The sequence below is a fragment of the Haliotis rubra genome, unplaced genomic scaffold (genome assembly GCF_003918875.1).
Source record: "Haliotis rubra isolate DU_JTF1 unplaced genomic scaffold, ASM391887v1 Scf204, whole genome shotgun sequence".
Taxonomy (NCBI): domain Eukaryota; kingdom Metazoa; phylum Mollusca; class Gastropoda; order Lepetellida; family Haliotidae; genus Haliotis; species Haliotis rubra.
This window is the reverse complement of record NW_025766048.1, coordinates 563,677-585,539: the sequence shown is the minus strand read 5'-3', so window position 1 is coordinate 585,539 and position 21,863 is coordinate 563,677. Positions and strand designations below refer to the sequence as shown.

Sequence of the window (21,863 nt, the reverse complement as noted above, 5' to 3'; positions counted from 1 at the left end):
AATATTCCCGCAATATCACAGCGGGGGAGATCAGAAATGGGCTTCACACATTGTACCCATGTGGAGAAACAAACCTGGGTCTTCGGAGTGACAAGCGAACGCTTTAACAGCTAGGCTACCCAACCGATCCTACAGGTATAGAAACAAATCTACGAACTGTTATCTTGTAAGCACAGAATTCGGACTGGACTTGATCCTCAGTAGCCCATACTTGTCATCAGAGGCGTGGTCAGGCTCGCTGACTTGGTGGATGAACATCATCGTTTCCCAGTTGTAGAGATCGATGATGTCAGTCACTGGATTGTCTAGTCCGTACATGATAACTTACAGACCGCCGTCATATAGGTGTGATGTTGAGTTCAGCGTTTGCTGGAGACGAGCTTTTGTAGTACAGTGGTGAAACAGGTGGACCTCTATTTCGATGATCCTGGTTCGAGTCCCATTACAGGTCTCCACAACTTTGAAAAGCGGAATATTGCTATGAGAGACGTTGAATTGAACTCACTCACTCACTAGACATGTATTGTAGTCACTAGCTACATCGACTGAGCTCAGTCTTAAACAACGTGTCCATTACCATTAAACGATAACGCAACCCAAACTGATATTGTATGACCTGCCATCCAGCTTTGGTAAGGACACGATCTCTAGCAAACAACTACATATAAACTAATACATGGAGAATTCATGTCACTGTCATCTCCAAAATTCAGATGCGGAATCTTCGGATCTGACTAATCCAGCATCACCCCCGGTCAAAACGCCAACCCCTCCACCTCCAGCGTAACCATTTCAAAGCACCCCTCTTCATCTGCCTCCGAATAATCCGACCATTCAACTGTTTTCCATTCAGCTCCGATCTGACGTTCGCCTCTAACTGCAAAAGGTATCACCGAATCGTTCCTATTTCTATTCTACTTTTAAACTCGCCTCTCCTCCTTAAAGTAGGCCTCTTCAGCGTACCTCTGAATAAATCCAATCGCTTGTCTTTCCCCTACTCCAGTCTAGCTTTCAACGAGAGCCAAATGCTATCGTTAGCTTGAGAACCAGCGTCCTTTCTCCTACCGTGTCGTGTGAGTGTTTCGGAGTTCCTAGCCAAGGCTCTGAGACCCCAAGCCGCCTCGTAAGAGGGGGAGATCGGACAATAGGCGCTGAACGCACATGCTAGGGAGGGTTGGGGAAGTGTTATTATTCTGAAGTCTTTGTCACGCGCCACGTGCTGTAGACAGAATACACTGGCTACGTCCCTCATCGTCGGGGCGATAAATCAACGCTGGGTGTCACGTGACGCACACCTTCATTTCCCCACCCCCCAACCCCTTTGTTTGACTGCCTGGGGGTGGGGGTAGGAGCGCAGTGGGCAACTTCGCACTACAGTGTGCGACAGCGTAGTAACAATAACACGACGTCGCTCGGCGTTGCATAAGCGCGCGAGTACTGTCATTTGCGTTCTGGTAGTATTCAAAGGAAAGTCTCAAAAAGTATGGAAACAAATTCTTCCAAAGCGTTTTTCTTTTATTGTCAGAGCAGTTCATATGCTCCCACTTAAGATTGAATGATTTATCTAATATCTATGACAAATCACTCCAATTCACAACGCTCGTGCACTTCTTGTCAGATAGTATGTCAATGACATGTCAAAGCTGCCCTACACACAACATACGTTAGTATGCTTCGGAAATAAGGAAAACCTTTACAAGCTTGTTCGTTTGTTTGCTTCTTATGTAGTAATATTCACAGTCACATTGTTACTCACAGTCAGTAATAAACACAGTCACAATATTACTACAGTAATAAACACAGTCACAATATTACTACAGTAATAAACACAGTCACAATATTACTACAGTCAGTAATAAACACAGTCACAATATTACTACAGTCAGTAATAAACACAGTCACAGTATTACTACAGTCAGTAATAAACAGTCACAATAGTACTACAGTCAGTAATAAACAGTCACAATATTACTACAGTCAGTAATAAACACAGTCACAATATTACTACAGTCAGTAATAAACAGTCACAATATTACTGCAGTCATTAAAAACCCAGTCACAATATTACTACAGTCAGTAATAAACAGTCACAATATTACTACATTCAGTAATAAACACAGTCACAATATTACTACAGTCAGTAATAAACACAGTCACAATATTACTACAGTCAGTAATAAACAGTCACAATATTACTACAGCAGTCAGTAATAAACACAGTCACAATATTACTACAGTCAGTAATAAACAGTCACAATATTACTACAGTCAGTAATAAACAGTCACAATATTACTACAGTCAGTAATAAACAGTCACAATATTACTACAGTCAGTAATAAACAGTCACAATATTACTACAGTCAGTAATAAACAGTCACAATATTACTACAGTCAGTAATAAACAGTCACAATATTACTACAGTCAGTAATAAACAGTCACAATATTACTACAGTCAGTAATAAACAGTCACAATATTACTACAGTCAGTAATAAACACAGTCACAATATTACTACAGTCAGTAATAAACACAGTCACAATATTACTACAGTCAGTAATAAACAGTCACAATATTACTACAGTCAGTAATAAACACAGTTACAATATTACTACAGTCAGTAATAAACACAGTCACAATATTACTACAGTCAGTAATAAACACAGTCACAATATTACTACAGTCAGTAATAAACAGTCACAATATTACTACAGTCAGTAATAAACAGTCGCAATATTACTACAGTCAGTAATAAACACAGTCACAATATTACTACAGTCAGTAATAAACAGTCACAATATTACTACAGTCAGTAATAAACAGTCACAATATTACTACAGTCAGTAATAAACATAGTCACAATATTACTACAGTAAGTAATAAACAGTCACAATATTACTACATTCAGTAATAAACACAGTCACAATATTACTACAGTCAGTAATAAACACAGTCACAATATTACTACAGTCAGTAGTAAACACAGTCACAATATTACTACAGTCAGTAATATTCACAGTCACAATCTTACTCACAGCCAGTAATATTCACTCACATTATTACTCTAGGTCAGGAATATTCAAATGGAATCTGTTTCAGACAATTTATTTATATTAAGAGAAACATCTTGCCGTCTGTGTTAGATTACAGGCAATCAACCGAGTTGTCGAATCTGACCACCCAATCAATTTAGTCGCCTCTTATGGCAAGGGGAGGTAACTGATGATGCATTTTGTTCCGGGTCCACAGGTTGGCCGTTAAAATTTACACGACGTTCAACGCATCTGTCTACAACGGCGTCTTACATGGGGGACACGGTGTTAATCCTATCTGTCTACAACGGCGTCTTACATGGGGGACACGGTGTTAACCCTATCTGTGTACAACGGCGTCTTACATGGGGGACACGGTGTTAACCCTATCTGTCTACAACGGCGTCTTACAAGGGGGACACGGTGTTAACCCTATCTGTTTATCATTGGGAATCGAACCCGGGTCCTTGGCTTTAACCATTTGGCTACCCCAACCGAATTAACTATCAGTCATTGACGGCGACTTGTAGATGAGGCTTAAGTTAACGTCATCTGTTGTAGGCGGTAACGCGTGGGTGGAGACTCGACGGTTACGCAGTCTTGGAGCATTGAGCTGATAGGCACATAGACATACGCATACACAGACACAGACAGACAGACAGACACACACACACACACACACACACGCGCGCGCGCGCGCGCACTCATGTACTGCCCTCACACATTCATCCACGTTAGTTCATCAGCTCTGTGACAGATGAACGGTTTAGCCCTACACAAACCCAATCGCATCAAGACAAAACAAAAGACTTTATATTCAATATTGTCTCTAGCTATGACGTTATATTCAATATTGTCTCTAGCTATGACGTTATATTCAATATTGTCTCTAGCTATGACGTTATATTCAATATTGTCTCTAGCTATGACTTTATATTCAATATTGTCTCTAGCTATGACGTTATATTCAATATTGTCTCTAGCTATGACTTTATATTCAATATTGTCTCTAGCTATGACTTTATATTCAATATTGTCTCTAGCTATGACTTTATATTCAATATTGTCTCTAGCTATGACGTTATATTCAATACTGTCTATAGCTATGACTTTATATTCAATACTGTCTCTAGCTATGACTTTATATTCAATACTGTCACAAGCTATGACTTTATATTCAATATTGTCAATAGCTATGACTTTATATTCAATACTGTCTCTAGCTATGACTTTATATTCAATACTGTCAAAAGCTATGACTTTATATTCAATATTGTCAATATCTATGACGTTATATTCAATATTGTCTCTAGCTATGACGTTATATTCAATATTGTTCACAAGATATGACGTTATATTCAATATTGTCTCTAGCTATGACTTTATATTTAATATTGTCTCTAGCTATGACTATATATTCACTATTGTCACAAGCTATGACTTTATATTCAATATTGTCACAAGCTATGACTTTATATCCAATATTGTCAATAGCTATGACTTTATATTCAATATTGTCTGTAGCTATGACGTTATATTCAATATTGTTCACAAGATATGACGTTATATTCAATATTGTCTCTAGCTATGACTTTATATTCAATATTGTCTATATCTATGACGTTATATTCAATATTGTCACAAGCTATGACGTTATATTCAATATTGTCTATATCTATGACTTTATATTTAATATTGTCTCTAGCTATGACTTTATATTCAATATTGTCTCTACCTATGACATTGTATTCAATATTGTCTATATCTATGACGTTATATTCAATATTGTCACAAGATATGACTATATATTCAATATTATTCAATAGTCCCCGGGAAGTTGAGAATGAAAATCGAGTACACACTCATCTATTAACCGGGGTAATAGAGCTAAGGCTGATTGGCCTCGTTATAGATATGCGTATTATTGTGACGAATGACTATCACCCCACAGAGCACTGTAGTTCATGACTATCAGTATCGAATAGTAGGTAAACTATAATTTTCTGATTTAATCAGTATGCCTGAAAGCTGCTCACCTGTAATTAAAATAACACGGTTAATTTGATGTTGTGTATTGTATGTAGGTATGGTGTTAATGCATATTAATATAATGGCCAATATATTATACGGAATTATTGTTCAAATCACTATGATTCTGTGTTTAGAGTTATGCATTAAATGTTGTGGTGTACATCAGTGTTTGCTGTAAAATGAGGTATTAAATAATATATGGAATTCGAACTGACAGGAGCTTTAACAGTGCCTCAAGGAATCAATTTCTGTACAAATTCCAGAAATCATTTAATAATGTTAGAATCAAATTTTGCATTCAGTTTACATTTTCACAAACCGTATGGAATAATATGTTCACCGCATTATTCACAGTATTGACAACTATACTCATGCCAATAATTGTTGTCACCCCCCTCCCCACCCCAACCCAACACACACCTCACACCCCCGACCCACACCCCCTCTCCAATTGAAAAAATTGAAGGGGGTGACAACCATTATTGGCATGAGTATATTTCTAATACTTACAAAGGCTCTGGCAAAACGTATGTGCGGATGAGACTTGTACTTTTCGTCAGATATACATTGTTATTTCCTCAACGTAACTCGAACTGCAAATGTAGGCGGACAGATTGATTTAATTATTTAAAAAAAAACGTGTTTACGTTCATAAGTAAAACGATGTCATCTAATTAATGGCAGTATTCTTGCTATTGGATACATTTACGGATGTTTCCCACAATTTGTTTGCGATTTACACCCTGCTCATAGTGTTGACGAGTAAATGCATTATCAAGTTACCCCGAGCTTTTTATGAAACCTCGCTGTTGTTTGTAGTTTGCGTCGGGTGTTAAAACCATTAACGTGGCAACCCGTCGAATAAGAAACGCCTTTGCGAACACGACAACGGATTTCAATGGGAACGAAAAAAGGGGCGTGTACATTAACTGAAAGGCCAGAAAGGAAAGACAAATACTCGTCTCTGATTGGTCCTATCGATTTAGAGGGCGTTCAGTGGGGCAGAGTGACAGTTTATCGGTCCTCCGGGAGTAATCATTGTACTGATCGTGATCAACTCAACTACACTTATCAATCGGGTGAGCGAGTAGATCACGGTTTCGTCGGGTGCCCGAGATACGATCATCACAACAACGGTCAGCACTGGTCCCAACGGCTGACCACTGTCCGGATTATCTGTACACGCGTTGACTGGACTATCCGTGGATCCGACAGGTAAGCGTTTCGTTTCGGGGTAAGGGCTATAGTGCCCTCAAACACCTGGCTGTACTTTGACAACACATTTCCGTTCTTAAAGTGAAGCCGTGTATTCTATAGGATATCCTGTACACCGAACCTTTCCCGTAGTTTCGTAAACAAATACATGTGGCTCTGTTATGATTCATCTTTACGTATCAACATTTCGAAATCACATAATATCTTTATTGCAACCAACGTATCCTCACCTGTACGTATGTTACGTTTTGAAATGGATGTTGTTGTTGACAAAATTGAATTATTTAACCGCTTAAATATTTGAATTATCTATGTTTCTATGTAAACAACAAAATCAACACTATGACATGTTTGATGAATATTAAAATGTACATAATATCGATAAAGTAATCTGAAATTGATTTGTAATTATAAAAATACATATTGTGTTAATCAATATATGATCAGCTCTTATAAAACATTCATACCTGAAGTATTGATCACCTGGTGTAATCGACATGCAAAACCCAACCTGAATCTATTTCATCAAGAGACTGACAGCTTCTGAAACCGACACTGATAATAGATAACATGTACACCTTAAGATATACACAATAATTGTTTTAACGTTTAGAGGCCTACTGTGTAAAATGCAGATTTTAAATCAGAGATATGGATAGTTAAATAACAGTCAATATCTTGTGCATGCATTATATATGAAATTGTAATTCAAATAATGACATGCTACATGTTACAATATTTACACTTAGCTACATGAAATATTGATATATTTAAATAATTGAATGGTACTGATATTATCTAAAGTTAAATTCACACATGTTGTAATCTGCCCTCTTTGATAGCACAACTTTAAATGTATGTTAAATATTTAGCTAAAAAATACAGCTAACTGGAGTCAATTACTGGCTATTGTGATCACATCGACATCTTGGTATCATTGTTAGCACAATATTGTGGTTTTTCAAAGAACATCTTCAAAGATGATATCAAAGAAATAAAGCGGCTGGACAGGATAACGAACAAACGGTAATGTTTACATTTAATTTAATTTTATTCCAGTTAAAAATCACTGGGCATTATTCTTGATGGGTCTCATAGCGAGAATGGACCTCCACCAAACGTTCATTTAGAAACGTTTTGTTTCCATAGATTTTCCAGAGCCTTATGCCAGTTCCAATTCAGCTGTAGTGAGGACAAAATTCATTGCCTAGAAACGAAACTAACTCAATTGGAAATCGTTAAAAGAACCATTTTGCGACTGAATGTTTCGGCTGCTGGTACTGAATACTCGAAATTCCTGAATCTCAATTGATACATCACCGTGATGCAGACAGAAATTTGGAGCCCAAATTTGGAGTTTTAAATTTAAGATTACTGAAAAACGAACACATTCAAAGAGATAGAGAGAGAGGCAATGTTTTATGTCAGTTATTCACGGACTAGTTAATGTTTTGGGGTTGTCTTAATGTAAATACAATTCGTCACATGGTCTCAAAATCTGCTGAGTTAGGAACATGTTATAAGTTGACTTAACTGCGGGGTAAGAAACTTTAGATCCATGTTTGATGGTGGTGAAAAAGAAGCAAACAGCAAAGTATTATTGGATGGTAAAGTATTTCTTATGGGTATTATAGACTGTTAAAACGCGCGTCGTATCAATGAGCAGTTCGTGCACACAACAGGTTTATTTATTGTAAGGCAGTAACGTTTTGGTAATGTATATAATATTTTAGTCAAAGATAAGGTTATTTTCAAAGATACAATGCCCTTCCCTCGACAGTTAACATAGATGTTTAAAACGAAAGCTACAAATTTTGTAGATAATCATTTCATTGTCAAGTTTAACACGGGAAGTTTTAACACGAATCATATGCTTTGGGTGCCTCCCCGTCTTACGTTTTTGTATAATTCAATAAATTCAGCGGAAGTAGGTTTCAAAATAAATAAAACTATTTACTTGTGATTTAAAAAGAAGATTTTGACACAAAAGTTATGCCTTTGAAGTGTCTCCATGTGTGGTTTCATATATGTCTTTGATGTTTTGGTAAGAGAACGGGAATATTCTTTCGTCGCCATATATACCCTCATAGACACAGATATGGCTTTCTACACATTTGCTATTGCCTTCCGTGAAGCACTGTTTACTTTTAAACAATGTTTGTTTATTTATAATCATAGTTTAAATGTATCTATTACATCGTGACCGAGAACCGTGACCGCAAAGAGTGCATTATCGAAGATAGACAGGGTAGGTTTTGTCTGTTCAAAGGTAAAGGAAATTTCAATCCACGGGAGTGAACCTAAACCTGTTATTTAAATGTTTAAATCTGTCATAAGAAGGAAATAGGCTGAACTGTAATGTGGTGCATTCGGTACAAAATTTCAATTAAAAAAAATAATATTTGACATGACACAGAGGTAACCGTATGTACAACAAGCATCACCCTGGACACACACCCCGTTCACCCCACCTCCCACCCCCCGCCTTATATATACATGGACTTATTTGTCAGTCAGTGTAACCTTAACATGATGACACACACTATGAGTAAGTAGTCATCGTTACAGTACTCGATTCACTGTTATTAAGGTACAGTTATCTATTTAAAATTGATAATCACCATCATCGACCATCAAATACCCTGTTCATCGAGAGGTCATGGCTTTGGAAGAGATAATACGGATATTAGGAAGAAGTGATGAGATGTGCACGACGTTGCACTTGGTTGTCAGGCGATAAGGGTAAAGTAGGTGGGTGGGCACCATACGTTACACCCACCCCCTGCTGCACAGCGGTACGGTATACAGGACTTTAAGTAAAAAATCCCACGCCTCGAGATGCAGTGTTTTATTGTTGAGATAACAAGCTAGTTTGAACTTTAGTGCTTTGCTGCAAGTATTTAACGTTTAATTATCTGGTTGTGTCGGTACACAGGTGTTGCTCTGACTAAATGCTGACTAGACTACCAGGGCTCTAATCGGACACCTCCACTGTTTCCAAATGCTGTTATAAAGGGAGATGCGGACAAACGATTTACTGAATGCAAATATTTTTGTCCGCACGGAAAAAAAACAGATTTAGTAGTTAAAATGTTATTGTTTGCAAATTGTAATTAATTAGTATTATAACTCTTTATTAAAACATTAATATTTGCATATGTATGAGATGTACAATATTTCCACTTTCCAGAACATCGTACATACGCCATAGTGTATATGTATTGTACACTTCATCTCCACAATGACATTCTTCAATTGTGAAGTGTTCATTTTCATTTTTATAGTATAGATAGCGAAATGTGATGGCTACAATTAATGATGCACTTGTTTCAAAACCAATCGTCATTCTGGACAAAAGAATATGTGATGATAATCTATTAATAACGATAAATGTCTGGCCATATTGCAAACAGATTGAGAATCTACGTCAAGACCTAGATCACACAAATCCTACGTCTATTAACCCGAAATTAAGAGTACACATTTCATAAGCTTACAGCAAAATATGATCGTGTCATGATAAACCCATTAAAATATTGATATGGATGTAGGTTTACTTATTTTTTAAGGGGATGGGCATTAACAGAACAATGGCAGACATGACATTCTTGAATGTATCGACGGGAAAAGGAGACGTGAGCTCCATCCGTTACGTTAAGCAATCATTTCGTTAGTTCCGAAACAGTTGCTGATAATGCCCACCATCTGTCGGGATGGTGATAAAATTCTATGACCTTCTACTGCGGTGAGCGGAAATATAATCCAAATCCGAGATCAACCTGTATTATTTACAACTGCATTTGCATAATTACGTATACATTTTCCACTGTATAACGTTATATTTAAAATCAATGATAAAGGGTATAGTGTTAATTTGTTTTATTGTAATTAATATAACAGTAATGTGTTGGTAAAATATTTCCAGCCTCGGATGAAGTGACGATATCATACTTTGATGAAGATTCTTAAGATAATCCTTTCCTTTGAAATACAAAGGGGGTTTTCTGCTTCTTACTTTTATCTAGACATATTACAAAACTATGAATATGTATTTTAATCATAATTCAGTGCGTGGTCAATATCTTGATTACATTACTTTACAGAATTACGACAGTATCCCGTTACTTGGGTACGGTTCTTATGAAAATATAAGGTTCATGGTGTATATTTCAAACTCTATATCAACAGAAGAGGATAGCTCAAAATTAAAAGAACAAGTGTTCCCCTTTCCCTATGGGCTTCTTATTTAAGTGAAAATTGCTACAAATTGAAATTAACTCATCACACAATGATAAATGTATAAATTGTAGCGGTATTTCCTTCGCAGGAGTTTTGCAGTATGTTAATGGAGATTTTAACCAAACTCGCGTCCGCCTTCTTGGTTAAGCAAACTCACACCAAGGCACGTTTTGTCAGTGTTTTAGGACAGTTGACGGAGGGTCACGCCGGAGGGTCGTGTTCAAATCCATGATAAAGCTTGAATAATTCCCAAACTGGCGCCAAACACTTCTCACCTACTTACTGAAACGAAAGGACGGGCATTAATTTCAAGTAATCCATATAAAAATATAAATAATAACCGTAATTCTATTAAGCTGATAATCAGTGTTAATCACATTGAACAAAATTCCTACTGTCAAAGACATTATGAATTATTATCATTTAGCCACGTTTTCCTCCAAATAGTACTTATCTATTTTTACTTAAATCATTTTTTAATACGTCGCTTTTTTAAACACGCATTTGGTCCATTAAAGAATATATTTATACGTCTAAAATAGCGTATCTGTTTGTCACAAGGTACATGCATGAGAATGTGTCTGTTTAATAAGGTTTTGTCCCTAAATATGTGTCTAGTCCCTTTAGAAACGATCATGCGTGTTAATGCCATTTATAGAAATGTAAGGAACGAGTACCAAAGATAGAACCATCCTCGAACACTTTGAGAAGCACTAGATAGTCGAAGTAGTTTCAACTTGTGTTTCGTGTTAAACTTAATACAGACTTAGGGTTTCTGATATGACTTTGGTGGAGGAACTGTCGATGTATAGATGTGATATATATATGGACTTTGTGGAAGTAAGATGCATAAATATGATCGATCGCTTTCATGCAATCTGAAGAACATTTAACAATTTTAAAAAAGGAAGTATTTCTAAAACTTCAATTTTATGTTTTATTCACAAATTGATGATATACAGCCTTAACGGATGTCACGTCTGTTGTGCGGAGACACATTTCGAGGCACTTTCATGCAGCCAAAAAAGCTATTTACATTTAAGCTCTCGTTTTTTCATTTTGTGCAACGTAAAATGTTTAGACTAAAAGGTTAGATGGTCAAGCAAAAATACTCACAAATCAAATTTTTAAATGTCATCGAATTTGTAAGACGCATAACAAACAGTTCTTTTATCTTTCGACTATGTGAGTTAGTTGTATAGATACAATGTGAGTTAGTTGTATAGATACAATGTTATGTATTTTTCATACGCCGATAGTTATGCTAACGAAACATCAGTCTGTAATTGAGGTGTCTCAGAGGGAATGTCGGTCTGGAAGTATTGCATTTATATAATTAGCTGTAGGTATATATACACATTTCACCAATACCTACAATACTTATGCTGCGTCTGCACCCCCACCCCACCCCCACACAGACAAACCCACTTCCCCCTCTTCATCACCTCCTCCCCACCCTCCATCCTAATCCTTTTAATATTTCCCAATTGGTCGTTCAAAATGATTTTCCTGACTAAGCCGTGACAAACCGCATGGCCTGTATCGACCAAGGGAGTTTGTCAACTATAACAAACCAAAAGGGCAAAGATTTTCCGATACAAATATTGACTCGCATATAGGTTAAACCGCTCCGCATGAATTCGCAGGCTCCACGCCTTGCCAGGCATCGCTGGACTGGCGCAGGACTACTCAATATTCAATGTTGCCAGAATGTAAGGTACAATTGCCCCGTGTCATAAAGCCATAAAGGGAAAGCACCACGGGCAATTTAACAATATTGTGATCTTTGGAAAAGAATTGGATTCAAGTGTGATCATTGGTTTGTCGTAACCAAGCATATCTTATCGTAATACTCCAGCAAGCTGTTGTGGCCGCATGTTGTAGTACAGAAATTGATAGCTATCATTTTAGTGTCATTTATTTATGGGTTTGGTGGCATTTGAGATACACTTCATTTAATTATATTATTTAGCTAATTTGAGAGAATTGTGCTGATTTCATTCACCATTAAATTTTTTATCATGTGTTGATTTAAATCATATTTACCTTGCAGTTACAGGGAGATATTATATCGAATTATTTCTTGAGTATTTGTTGAGTATCTCTCGTTGTATTTCAAAGAAATTATTTTTGTGTATGAATCAAACTCTAAACGTGGGACCGGTAACACTATGAATATTCCCTGACGTATAAATTGATCGGTTATCACAATTTTGCTTTATTTATAAAAAATATACGGTACTACTAGGTTCAACACGAACCCGCATATAACGAACTGACGGATATACCGAATTGTTCTTTCGGTCATAGCCACTTGCTAAATATTTCAGTCGAAATCGGTTGAACGAACTACGGTTATATCGAACAAATATTAGTCGGTCATTAGAGTTCGAGATAACCGTAGTATATTTTAATTGATTCATAAGTGAATCGTTGTTTGTCTTTATTTGCTCTGAGACAAACCTGTAATAACCTGGACGTCCCCTAATCTCTAAAGGGCTCTACATGAGGAAACGGCGCTGAACCATATATATATAGTACCATTAAACTAATACCTATAGTGTCACATGTTAGTGAGTGAGTTTGGTTTTACGCCGTTTTTAGCAATATTCCAGCTATATCACGGCGGGGGACACCACAAATGGGCTTCACACATTGTGCCCATGTGGGGAATCGAACCCGGGTCTTCGGCGTGACGAGCAAACGCTTTAACCACTAGGCTACCCCACCGCCCGTATATTGTCACATGTAGCAAATACGACAAGCTCTTTATTTGTACTTTAGTTCCAATCTTTCTTTCAACGAGTTAGATTTTGGAGATTAAAAAATGTGCTTGAGAAGAGACGAGTAGCAATAGAGTATTATTAATATAATTATCATTATCATTAACTTTCTAAAGTGTCAGTATATTTTTTTCATTTTACACATTATATGACAATCATAACAGATATTATCTTTAAAAAAAAGATTTTTTGAATATTTGTTTTCACATATTTCAAACAGCCTGTAAACCAATTAATCGTAATTGGTGCAGAGTTGCGCCCCCTTGCGCCAGATATTGTGATAGCGGGTTCGAATCTCAAAGTTGCATTGAAATTGTTTCTAATTTTGCCAGCACCATACCCGTTCATGTAGGTTTCACCCACGCGCTGAAGGTCTACGACCAATATATCGTCGGGTTTTCTTCTGGCTGAGCTGACGAGAAGTGATGTAATTGAAATACTGATCAGAGCGGCGTAATGCCTCACTCACTCACTCACTCCACTGGAACCTAAGAGTCACTGCGATATTAATCTCCACGAGACGATGCACGACCCCACGATCTTGCAGCGATCTGTATTGTTTCCTAAATGTTTATTCATCTGTTTTGAATTTGAGAGACATTTTGGCTTCATCATAGGAAGTCTATTTTTCAGTCTTTTTTTCAGATAGGTGTTTTAAAAAAGTACATCAACGTTGTTGTTTTTTGTAATTATAGGCGGGTCATAAAGTCAGTGTGATTTTATAACCCTGACATGGTGTATAAACGCAGGATGAAATATGTAGCATCGTGGTTGCTTTGTTTTAAATTTTCAACTGTATAATCGGAATGCAAGTATTTGGATACCTATGTAGTACTTACATACATATTATATACAAAATATCGTAATACAGGTAAATGCGTAAAGAATATATCGCGACAGACATTGAAACAAAATCACAAACACATGCAGGAGCAAGCCAATTATTCATCTAATCAAGAAAACATATCATACAAGTCACAAAGGGAACATAATCAATTAATATTTTTACTGTTTCACTGTTACCGCTGCTTCAAATCTAGAAGTATTCAGAGGAATAATTAAATAGTTCATCTGTAATAAGCACCCTGAAGTTAAACGTTCCTATATGTACGATATCTACAATCGTGGGTTCTGCAAAGCGATGTTAGCCCTTAGACGATCGTTTCCCATTCTATAACATTGACTTTTGATCCGTTTGCGGGACAGAACTCTGATCCTAAATCTTTTCATTTTGTTTTGTACATAATTATTATTATCATTAGGTAACCAGTATCAGCCAAACAACTTTATTTGTGCTTCTTTTGACACGAGGCAAATGCGATTTGATATTAATGCCCCTATGACCACAAGATTTCGTGGATATTTTGATTTTGATAAATTTACATTAGTTCAAATCATTATCTAAGTGTTATTTCATTAATCGTTTAAGATATAGCGATTATAAATGATAACTATATAAGATATACAAATGATCTTTTTCAAAATATTTTCTTATCCCTGAATATTGTACTTCGTAATAAATCATTAAATAGTGGGTTATGAAATTGGAGAGATAGTTGTGTGTAGGTAATACTGTAGAAAGAAAAACAAAAGATAGCATTCACTCGAAAATTAGTTTTGACCGAAAAATGACAAAGAATACAGGCTGGAAACTGTCACCGAACCTAACAAAATCAAAGGCGGATTCAGAGGTGGGGTGCAGGGGTGCGCAACCCCATTTTGTCCTGAAAGTTTATTAAATAACCACTGAAACTCTAGTGAAAGTAATGTGTGCATCTCTTCCCCTTTCATACCGGTATCAAGTACAACACATGGCAAACCATTCCTTGTTTGTCAGTTCTAGGCACCACTAAACACAACTGCAGGCTCTCTTTGTTCGGCAGTTTACATGGTGATACGTTTTTGTACCGCGTCTAAAATCTTGGGGTAACAAGGCTGTACTGGAACAGCTGATTTATACAACCGCTAGATTAGGTAGTGATAAACAGGTATTATCCGATGCTTAGATATTTTCCGATGAAGCAATTCTTAACAATAAACAAGATAACGCGGTATGTGGCTATCAGAGTGGATTATTAACGAATCAGTGACAAACTTTGAAATAAAGGAATACGGTATGTTTTACGCCAAGTTTAGCAATATTCCAGCAATATCATGGCGAGGGAACACAAGAAATAGACATCAGGCATATGGGGAATCGAACCCGGGTATAGGCGTGACAAGCGAACGCTTTAACATCTGGTCTACCCTACCGCCCCGAAGGAATTATAATTAATAATAACATAATAGCATAATGTAATAGGACATCTGTATCAAACCAGACACATGCATTTCAGTAAGATGGATATGCTATTACCGTGACAATTTTCTACTACCTTTCCAGGATATATAGCAGTGTTCCAAATACGGTATAAATAATTATCATGGCGAAATAACAAACCTTATAGGGTTTATTGTGTAGGAGTGAGTGAGTGAGTGAGTGAGTTTAGTTTTACGCTGCACTCAGCAATATTCCAGCTATATGGCGGCGGTCTGTTAATAATCGAGTCTGGACCAGACAATCCACTGATCAACAGCATGAGCATCGATCTACGCATTTGGGAACCGATGACATGTGTCAACCAAGTCAGCGAGCCTGACCACCCAATCTCGTTAGTTGCCTCTTACGACGAGCATGGGTTACTGAAGATCACTTCTAACCTGGATCTTCACGGGTTTATTGTATAGGAGGCTATCAGTAGGGAAGGTCATGCTTACTATTTTTGCGAACACCTGGTATCTCTGAATTTGAATGTTATCCATTCGTATAATTTTCAAAGCGGATTTTTGGTGGAAACTCAAGTGGTTGTATGCTCGGTTGACGTTTCAAATTTAAATTGCACTTGTACAATGTTTTCGTCTTTCGTTAATTTTAATTTACAGTTTAAAAATGGATGTGAAAAGCTAGTCATGCATTGTATTAACAGGGCGTTGATTAATACCTATAAGCGGTTCGTAACTATCAATAATTATAAGAAATGTCCGTATATGAAGTATAGAATATGTTAGCATCAATAAGTAAATAGCACGTATAACACATACAACACGCTAATAGCCATAGAGAAATATATAAGTATGATTGTATAAAACATTATATGGCAGTTATACGGAATGGTGCAATGGATTCCCCTTTTACCATATATTTCTTATGTTTATGGAAATGGTTTTGTCGACTTTGGTAACATCAAGAAGAAATGAATATGTATGACATGTGCAAAATGTCAGCATCAATATAATATCTATGTATCATATGGACAGCCATGGGTTAAAGGGATGTTGATATAACTACTCTTTGACACCATAGACACAAAGTCTACACTCGAACTGATATGGTAATAAACACTGCCAGGAATGGTAAATTATACAACCATGTTTTATGGAGCCTGAAAATTAAAAAAACAAGAACTGGTCATGGATTGTATTCGAGTATCTTATTTAATATGCACCTTTCATTTGTAGAAAGACTGTTTTCAGCCTTGTAATATGTTCATAACATTGCAATTTTTAGGTCGGATCCAATTTTCAAGTGTATGCTTTTTTGACCGACAGCTCATATCAAAAGACCTTTTTTTAAACAACAACAACAACAACTTTCATTGCATTATTATATTATATAGCCTAAATACGGTACACAATTTTAACATTCATAATCGATTTATTTTTGCAACAAAAAATGTGTTCAGTAGATTTACAAAATGAGTAAACGTCGTGTGACAATATGTTGAAATGTTCATCCGTTGTCAAAACGTTAAGTGCAAAACCCTTTCCACAGCCGTTAGAGATCTCTGCTGAAGGCAGAGTTGATTTCGACTTTATCCTGAGCGTCCGTTCATGAATCCCAACTAAATCTTTCCCAAACAAATGCTGGCACCCATCATAAACACATGCAAAGGCTGGTCAAATGTTCTCGTGAAAAGCCAAACGTTTCTTTAAGTTCGATTTGTCTTTGTCAACTGACAGTCTTAGATGTAGCAGGTGATACAATGAGTGAGTGAGTATGGTTTTAGGCCGCTTTTAGCAATATTCCAGTAATATCACGGGGGGGGGCACCAGAAATGGGCTTCACACGTTGTACCCATGTGGGGGAATCGAACCCGGGTCTTCGGCGTGACGAGCGAACGCTTTAACCACAAGGCTACCCCACCGTCCCCGATACAGTGGTGGAGTGATGGGGCACCTTTAGCAATATTTGATATTGCAAGTGGCAGAGTTTTACGTCACACATTGTAACCAATGGGAATCGAACACGACCATTCGGCGTGACGAGAACCCAAACCATTGAGTTACTAAACCATCCTATTAATGATACAATGTAAATTGTAAATTCAAAATTCTAAAGGTCCCTACAACGTCTTCCCATAAGAATAGAGAGCACTGTCCCCATGTCTATAAATTTAAGTTGAAATTTCATACATATTAAAGGTTAGAGAAACGTTCTATCTTTTTAAGAGGTTCGGAAAATATTTACCTATTAACGCTTGAAAAATATAATTGAAGTCAATATATTGCCGAAACCATACGTATGGGGCGTGTATAAATATATGCTTGTGTTTGTTATTATAAAACATGAATATGGAATCTTCCTTTCGCGAAGTTTTTGCTATTAAACTTTCAAACATGCGTTACAAATGTGAGAGCAGTTTACTTTTCCTCCTAGACTTGCGTGCACCATCGGCCCTCGTATGAAGGTTTGTGATTGGATGGATGCTGGGTGTGACGTCACTCAAGTCCTCACCGACAACCACTGCCCACTTCCTGGTAAGTTGCACGTGACCACATATTGAAAATGCACCCAAATGAGCTGCTTCATCATTTAGCGCAACATTTGGGTTAACGTGAAGCTCAACGTTAGATTCTAGCTAGGCGTTCATGCTGATGTTGATTTTGCTTTAAAAAGACAAGATATGATCTCGGTCCCGACCTATTTGCAAACTCATGTTCCATGGCACGGATTAAAAATTTTCACGAGAAATAATTCGAAGTACAAAAAAGGTGTATAATATTCAATCTAAATATGTTTTAAAGATTAATAAGTACATGTTCGGCTTCGGAATAAACACTCTGTACGTATGTACACGTTGAAAGGCTCATCTGGTCGTGTCAGACATACTGATCATCCTATCCACACATAATCGCCAGTCAATACACAGTTAAGACGGTTCTTAGGAAAGCACGATCTGCTAAGGTTCTGCCTCAGTTTATCACCGCACACAGTAATATTTCAGCTATACGGCCGCGGGTTATGTATTATCGAGTCAGGACCAGATAATCCAATGATTGATATTATGATCGATCATCGCAAATGGTAAACGATGACATAGATTCAACGAAGTCAGCAATCTTGCTCACTCGATTTCTTTGACGCGTCATACTACCAGCATATAATCGTGGTGACCTCTATCTTTTCATGGAATCACTACGAGTTTCTGCCTCCTCATAATAATAATACTGCATTTATATAGCGCCGAATATCCGTCTGACTAGTTGTTCACTGGAACGCTGTAATCAGAATCTGATTATTATTACCCCGGATAACCCAAGCTGCCTGTGAGGCGCTAAAAGTTAATAGTCACATGACTTATCCCACCGGGTACCCATTTTCGAGTGGGTGAACAGAGGCAATTTTGAACAAACTCACTTCCCTAAGGTGAGACCACATGTATCACATGTGCTTCGTTGTGGGGCAGGACTGAAGTCCTAGAAACTCTAAGGAGTCAAGCTGACAAACACGGTCACCCATCCAAGGACTCTCCGAGCTCGACGTAGCTTAACTTCAACTGATTCGTGACCTGAGCTCTACGCACAGGACCACACACCGCCTCATAGTGAATGAATATGGTTTTACGCCGCTTTTAGCAATTTCCCAGCAATATCACAGCGGGGGACACCAAACACTGGCTTCACACATTGTACCCATGCGGGTCTGCAACATGGCGATCGAGCGCCATTCGGCCTCATTATAAGGCCCTGACCATGAAAGTAGTCAACTAAAATTGTGTGTACATATTATTCTTGTTGTGTATAAAACATTTTCATTTCCCCAACGCTTTGAGAATAATATAACAGCTTCATATGCAATTTCGAATATCAAAAGACATGTACATTCTTGCGTGCGTGAAAAGAGCTGCACGCGTTTCGTCCAGCGAGATTGTGAAGTGTTTTATATCGACTGGGGATGCAGCGTTATTGCTACAAGTATCGTCAAGATTTACAGTCCCGACAATTACACTATCAGGAGTTACGACTTCGCAAACTTGCCACTTCACCGCCATATCTCCATTCCATCTGCCGCAGAAATTCCGTCGATACGGCGACCGCAGAGGAACCAGGTACGTCTGAGATCCCTGCGCGCGTGTGGCTCAACATGAGCGTTGTTGTCGCGCGACATAACCCACACGCGTCCTCCCTGGGGGTTGTCTTCAAACGCTTCTTGTCGACAGGAGCATCTCGCAAGAAAACATTCTCCCTAGCCTACCTCTCCCTTTGAAATCATTCAGTCAACCTCTCTGGCCGAGGTTCCATGTTCAATCGAAGGCTCCCGCGGTCCTCGTGCCGGCGTCCTGGCGACGTTCAACGATGGATTTCACGACGTTGCTATGCTGCATGAGCTGGAGTTTGCTTTGCAGTGAGAGAAACATGTGGAGCAGACACAAACAAACTCATTATTTTACCATATCGGGGGCCTCCTTTCAAAGCCATGACTTGGAATTGCTAAGTTATACGTTTCAATGAATGGTTACGTGCTTGTCTCCCGTTGATATATTCAAAAAGCGGAAAATATGTTTTGAATAGACTGTTGATATACCACTTTCCCTTCCTGAATATTCAATAAGGTGAACTCAATAAAAATTAAGTTTATGAGATATTATATAATGGAAATAATATGACATATGTTTTCTGTGAATATGGTCATTGAAACTAGTTGTCCATCAAGCATTACCTTCTACCGTCATCAGGGTAAGAGAAGAGGTTTTCTTTATCCCACGACAGGCAATAGTAACGTTTATATAACTAAATAGCTAGTATTTGCTGGTGTTATATTTACAAACTAAATATTTATTGCAGGATCAGTGTAAACCTGCTTCTATCGGTACAACACATCTGGTGTCTGTCAAGTAGTCACTTTACATTGTTGAACATTTATGATGTATTATTTCGAAAATTCATAAAACCTGCTGGATTTTCAAAATGAGACCAAATCAGTTTAATCCAACTATAGACGAATGGAGAAGTTGTTAAATGAGCTATTGTACCGTACCTACTTGAGAACTGTTCGTAACTTAAATTTAACTTAATTTAAACTTAAATTTAACTTTAATTAATTCCTTGTTGAAACACGATATGGATACGAGCGTTTCCTGACGTTATATATTGTACACCATCATTTTGCAAAATAGCTTCAATGTAAGATGTGTCCTCATTCCTCCATAACAGGCACCCAATGTATTCAATCACGTAAAACTATAAGCTTTTAACTGAAGTTCAACTATAAAATTCTCAAAATTCTACATGTGATAGCCTTTATTTCTACACGGCGTTCTGATTACTTGTAGTGATCAGTTTATTCCTGGCTCTATGCGTAGCGGTCATATTAACCTAACTTCCACGCATCGCATAACATTCATATTAACCAAGCGATCCAACCTAGCACAGCGTTCATTTTGAGCAATTGCGGTTCATTTGAACTCAACTTCCTGTAAAAGCACAGCGTTCAGTTATCGGATGGTAGTTTACCATATCGTTGAATTTATTAAAATGACTTAACTTAGCCATATGTATTCATAACAAAGGTTATTGTCAGTTTTAACCAAGGCTGGTGTTTTAAGTCAGCTTATCGTTCATTTTAATCTAACTCTGACGTGTGTCGAATCCCGGATGGGAATCAACCCCCAAAGTAATTAATCTGTAATTTGCCGAGAAAGCGTGATCCCAATTTTTAGCATGGCTTCACCCTCTACCGGGTGTACGCCTTAACCTCTACCGAAGTTTAGGCCTCACCCTCTACCGGGTGTACACCTTAACCTCTACCAAAGTTTTAGGCTCCACCCTCTATCTACCGGGTGTACACCTTAACCTCTACCAAAGTTTCGGCTCCACCCTCTACCGGGTGTACACCACCTCTTAACCTCTACCGGGTGTACACCTTAAGTTCTCGGCTCCACCCTCTACCGGGTGTACACCTTAACCTCTACCAAAGTTTCGGCTCCAAGTTCTACCAAAGTTTCGGCTCCACCCTCTACCGGGTGTACACCTTAACCTCTACCAAAGTTTCGGCTCCACCCTCTACCGGGTGTACACCTTAACCTCTACCGAAGTTTCGGCTCCACCCTCTACCGGGTGTACACCTTAACCTCTACCGAAGTTTCGGAAGTTTCGGGTGCTCCACCCTCTACCAAAGTTTCGGCTCCACCCTCTACCGGCCTTAACCTCTACCGAAGTTGAGGTCTCACTCTTCTGATTCTTGGCCTCACCCCCAACCGAGTTGATGCCTCGGTGTCCGCAATCAGCAATCCATATATCATCGGA

At 37.8% G+C, this 21,863-nt stretch overlaps 1 protein-coding gene across 4 annotated transcripts in view; it reads left to right on the top strand.

Annotated features, from left to right (window-relative positions):
• Positions 1-6,122: 6,122 nt before the first annotated feature.
• Positions 6,123-21,863, top strand: part of LOC124275906 (LIM homeobox transcription factor 1-beta-like) — a 69,658-nt gene continuing 53,917 nt past the window's right edge. For all 4 annotated transcript variants that reach the window (XM_046711591.1, XM_046711592.1, XM_046711593.1 and 1 more), the window contains exons 1-2: positions 6,123-6,276; positions 17,995-18,095. In XM_046711591.1, coding sequence (XP_046567547.1) covers positions 18,020-18,095 — 76 coding nt within the window. In that variant the 5' untranslated portion in view covers positions 6,123-6,276; positions 17,995-18,019. The remainder of the gene's footprint in view (positions 6,277-17,994; positions 18,096-21,863) is intronic.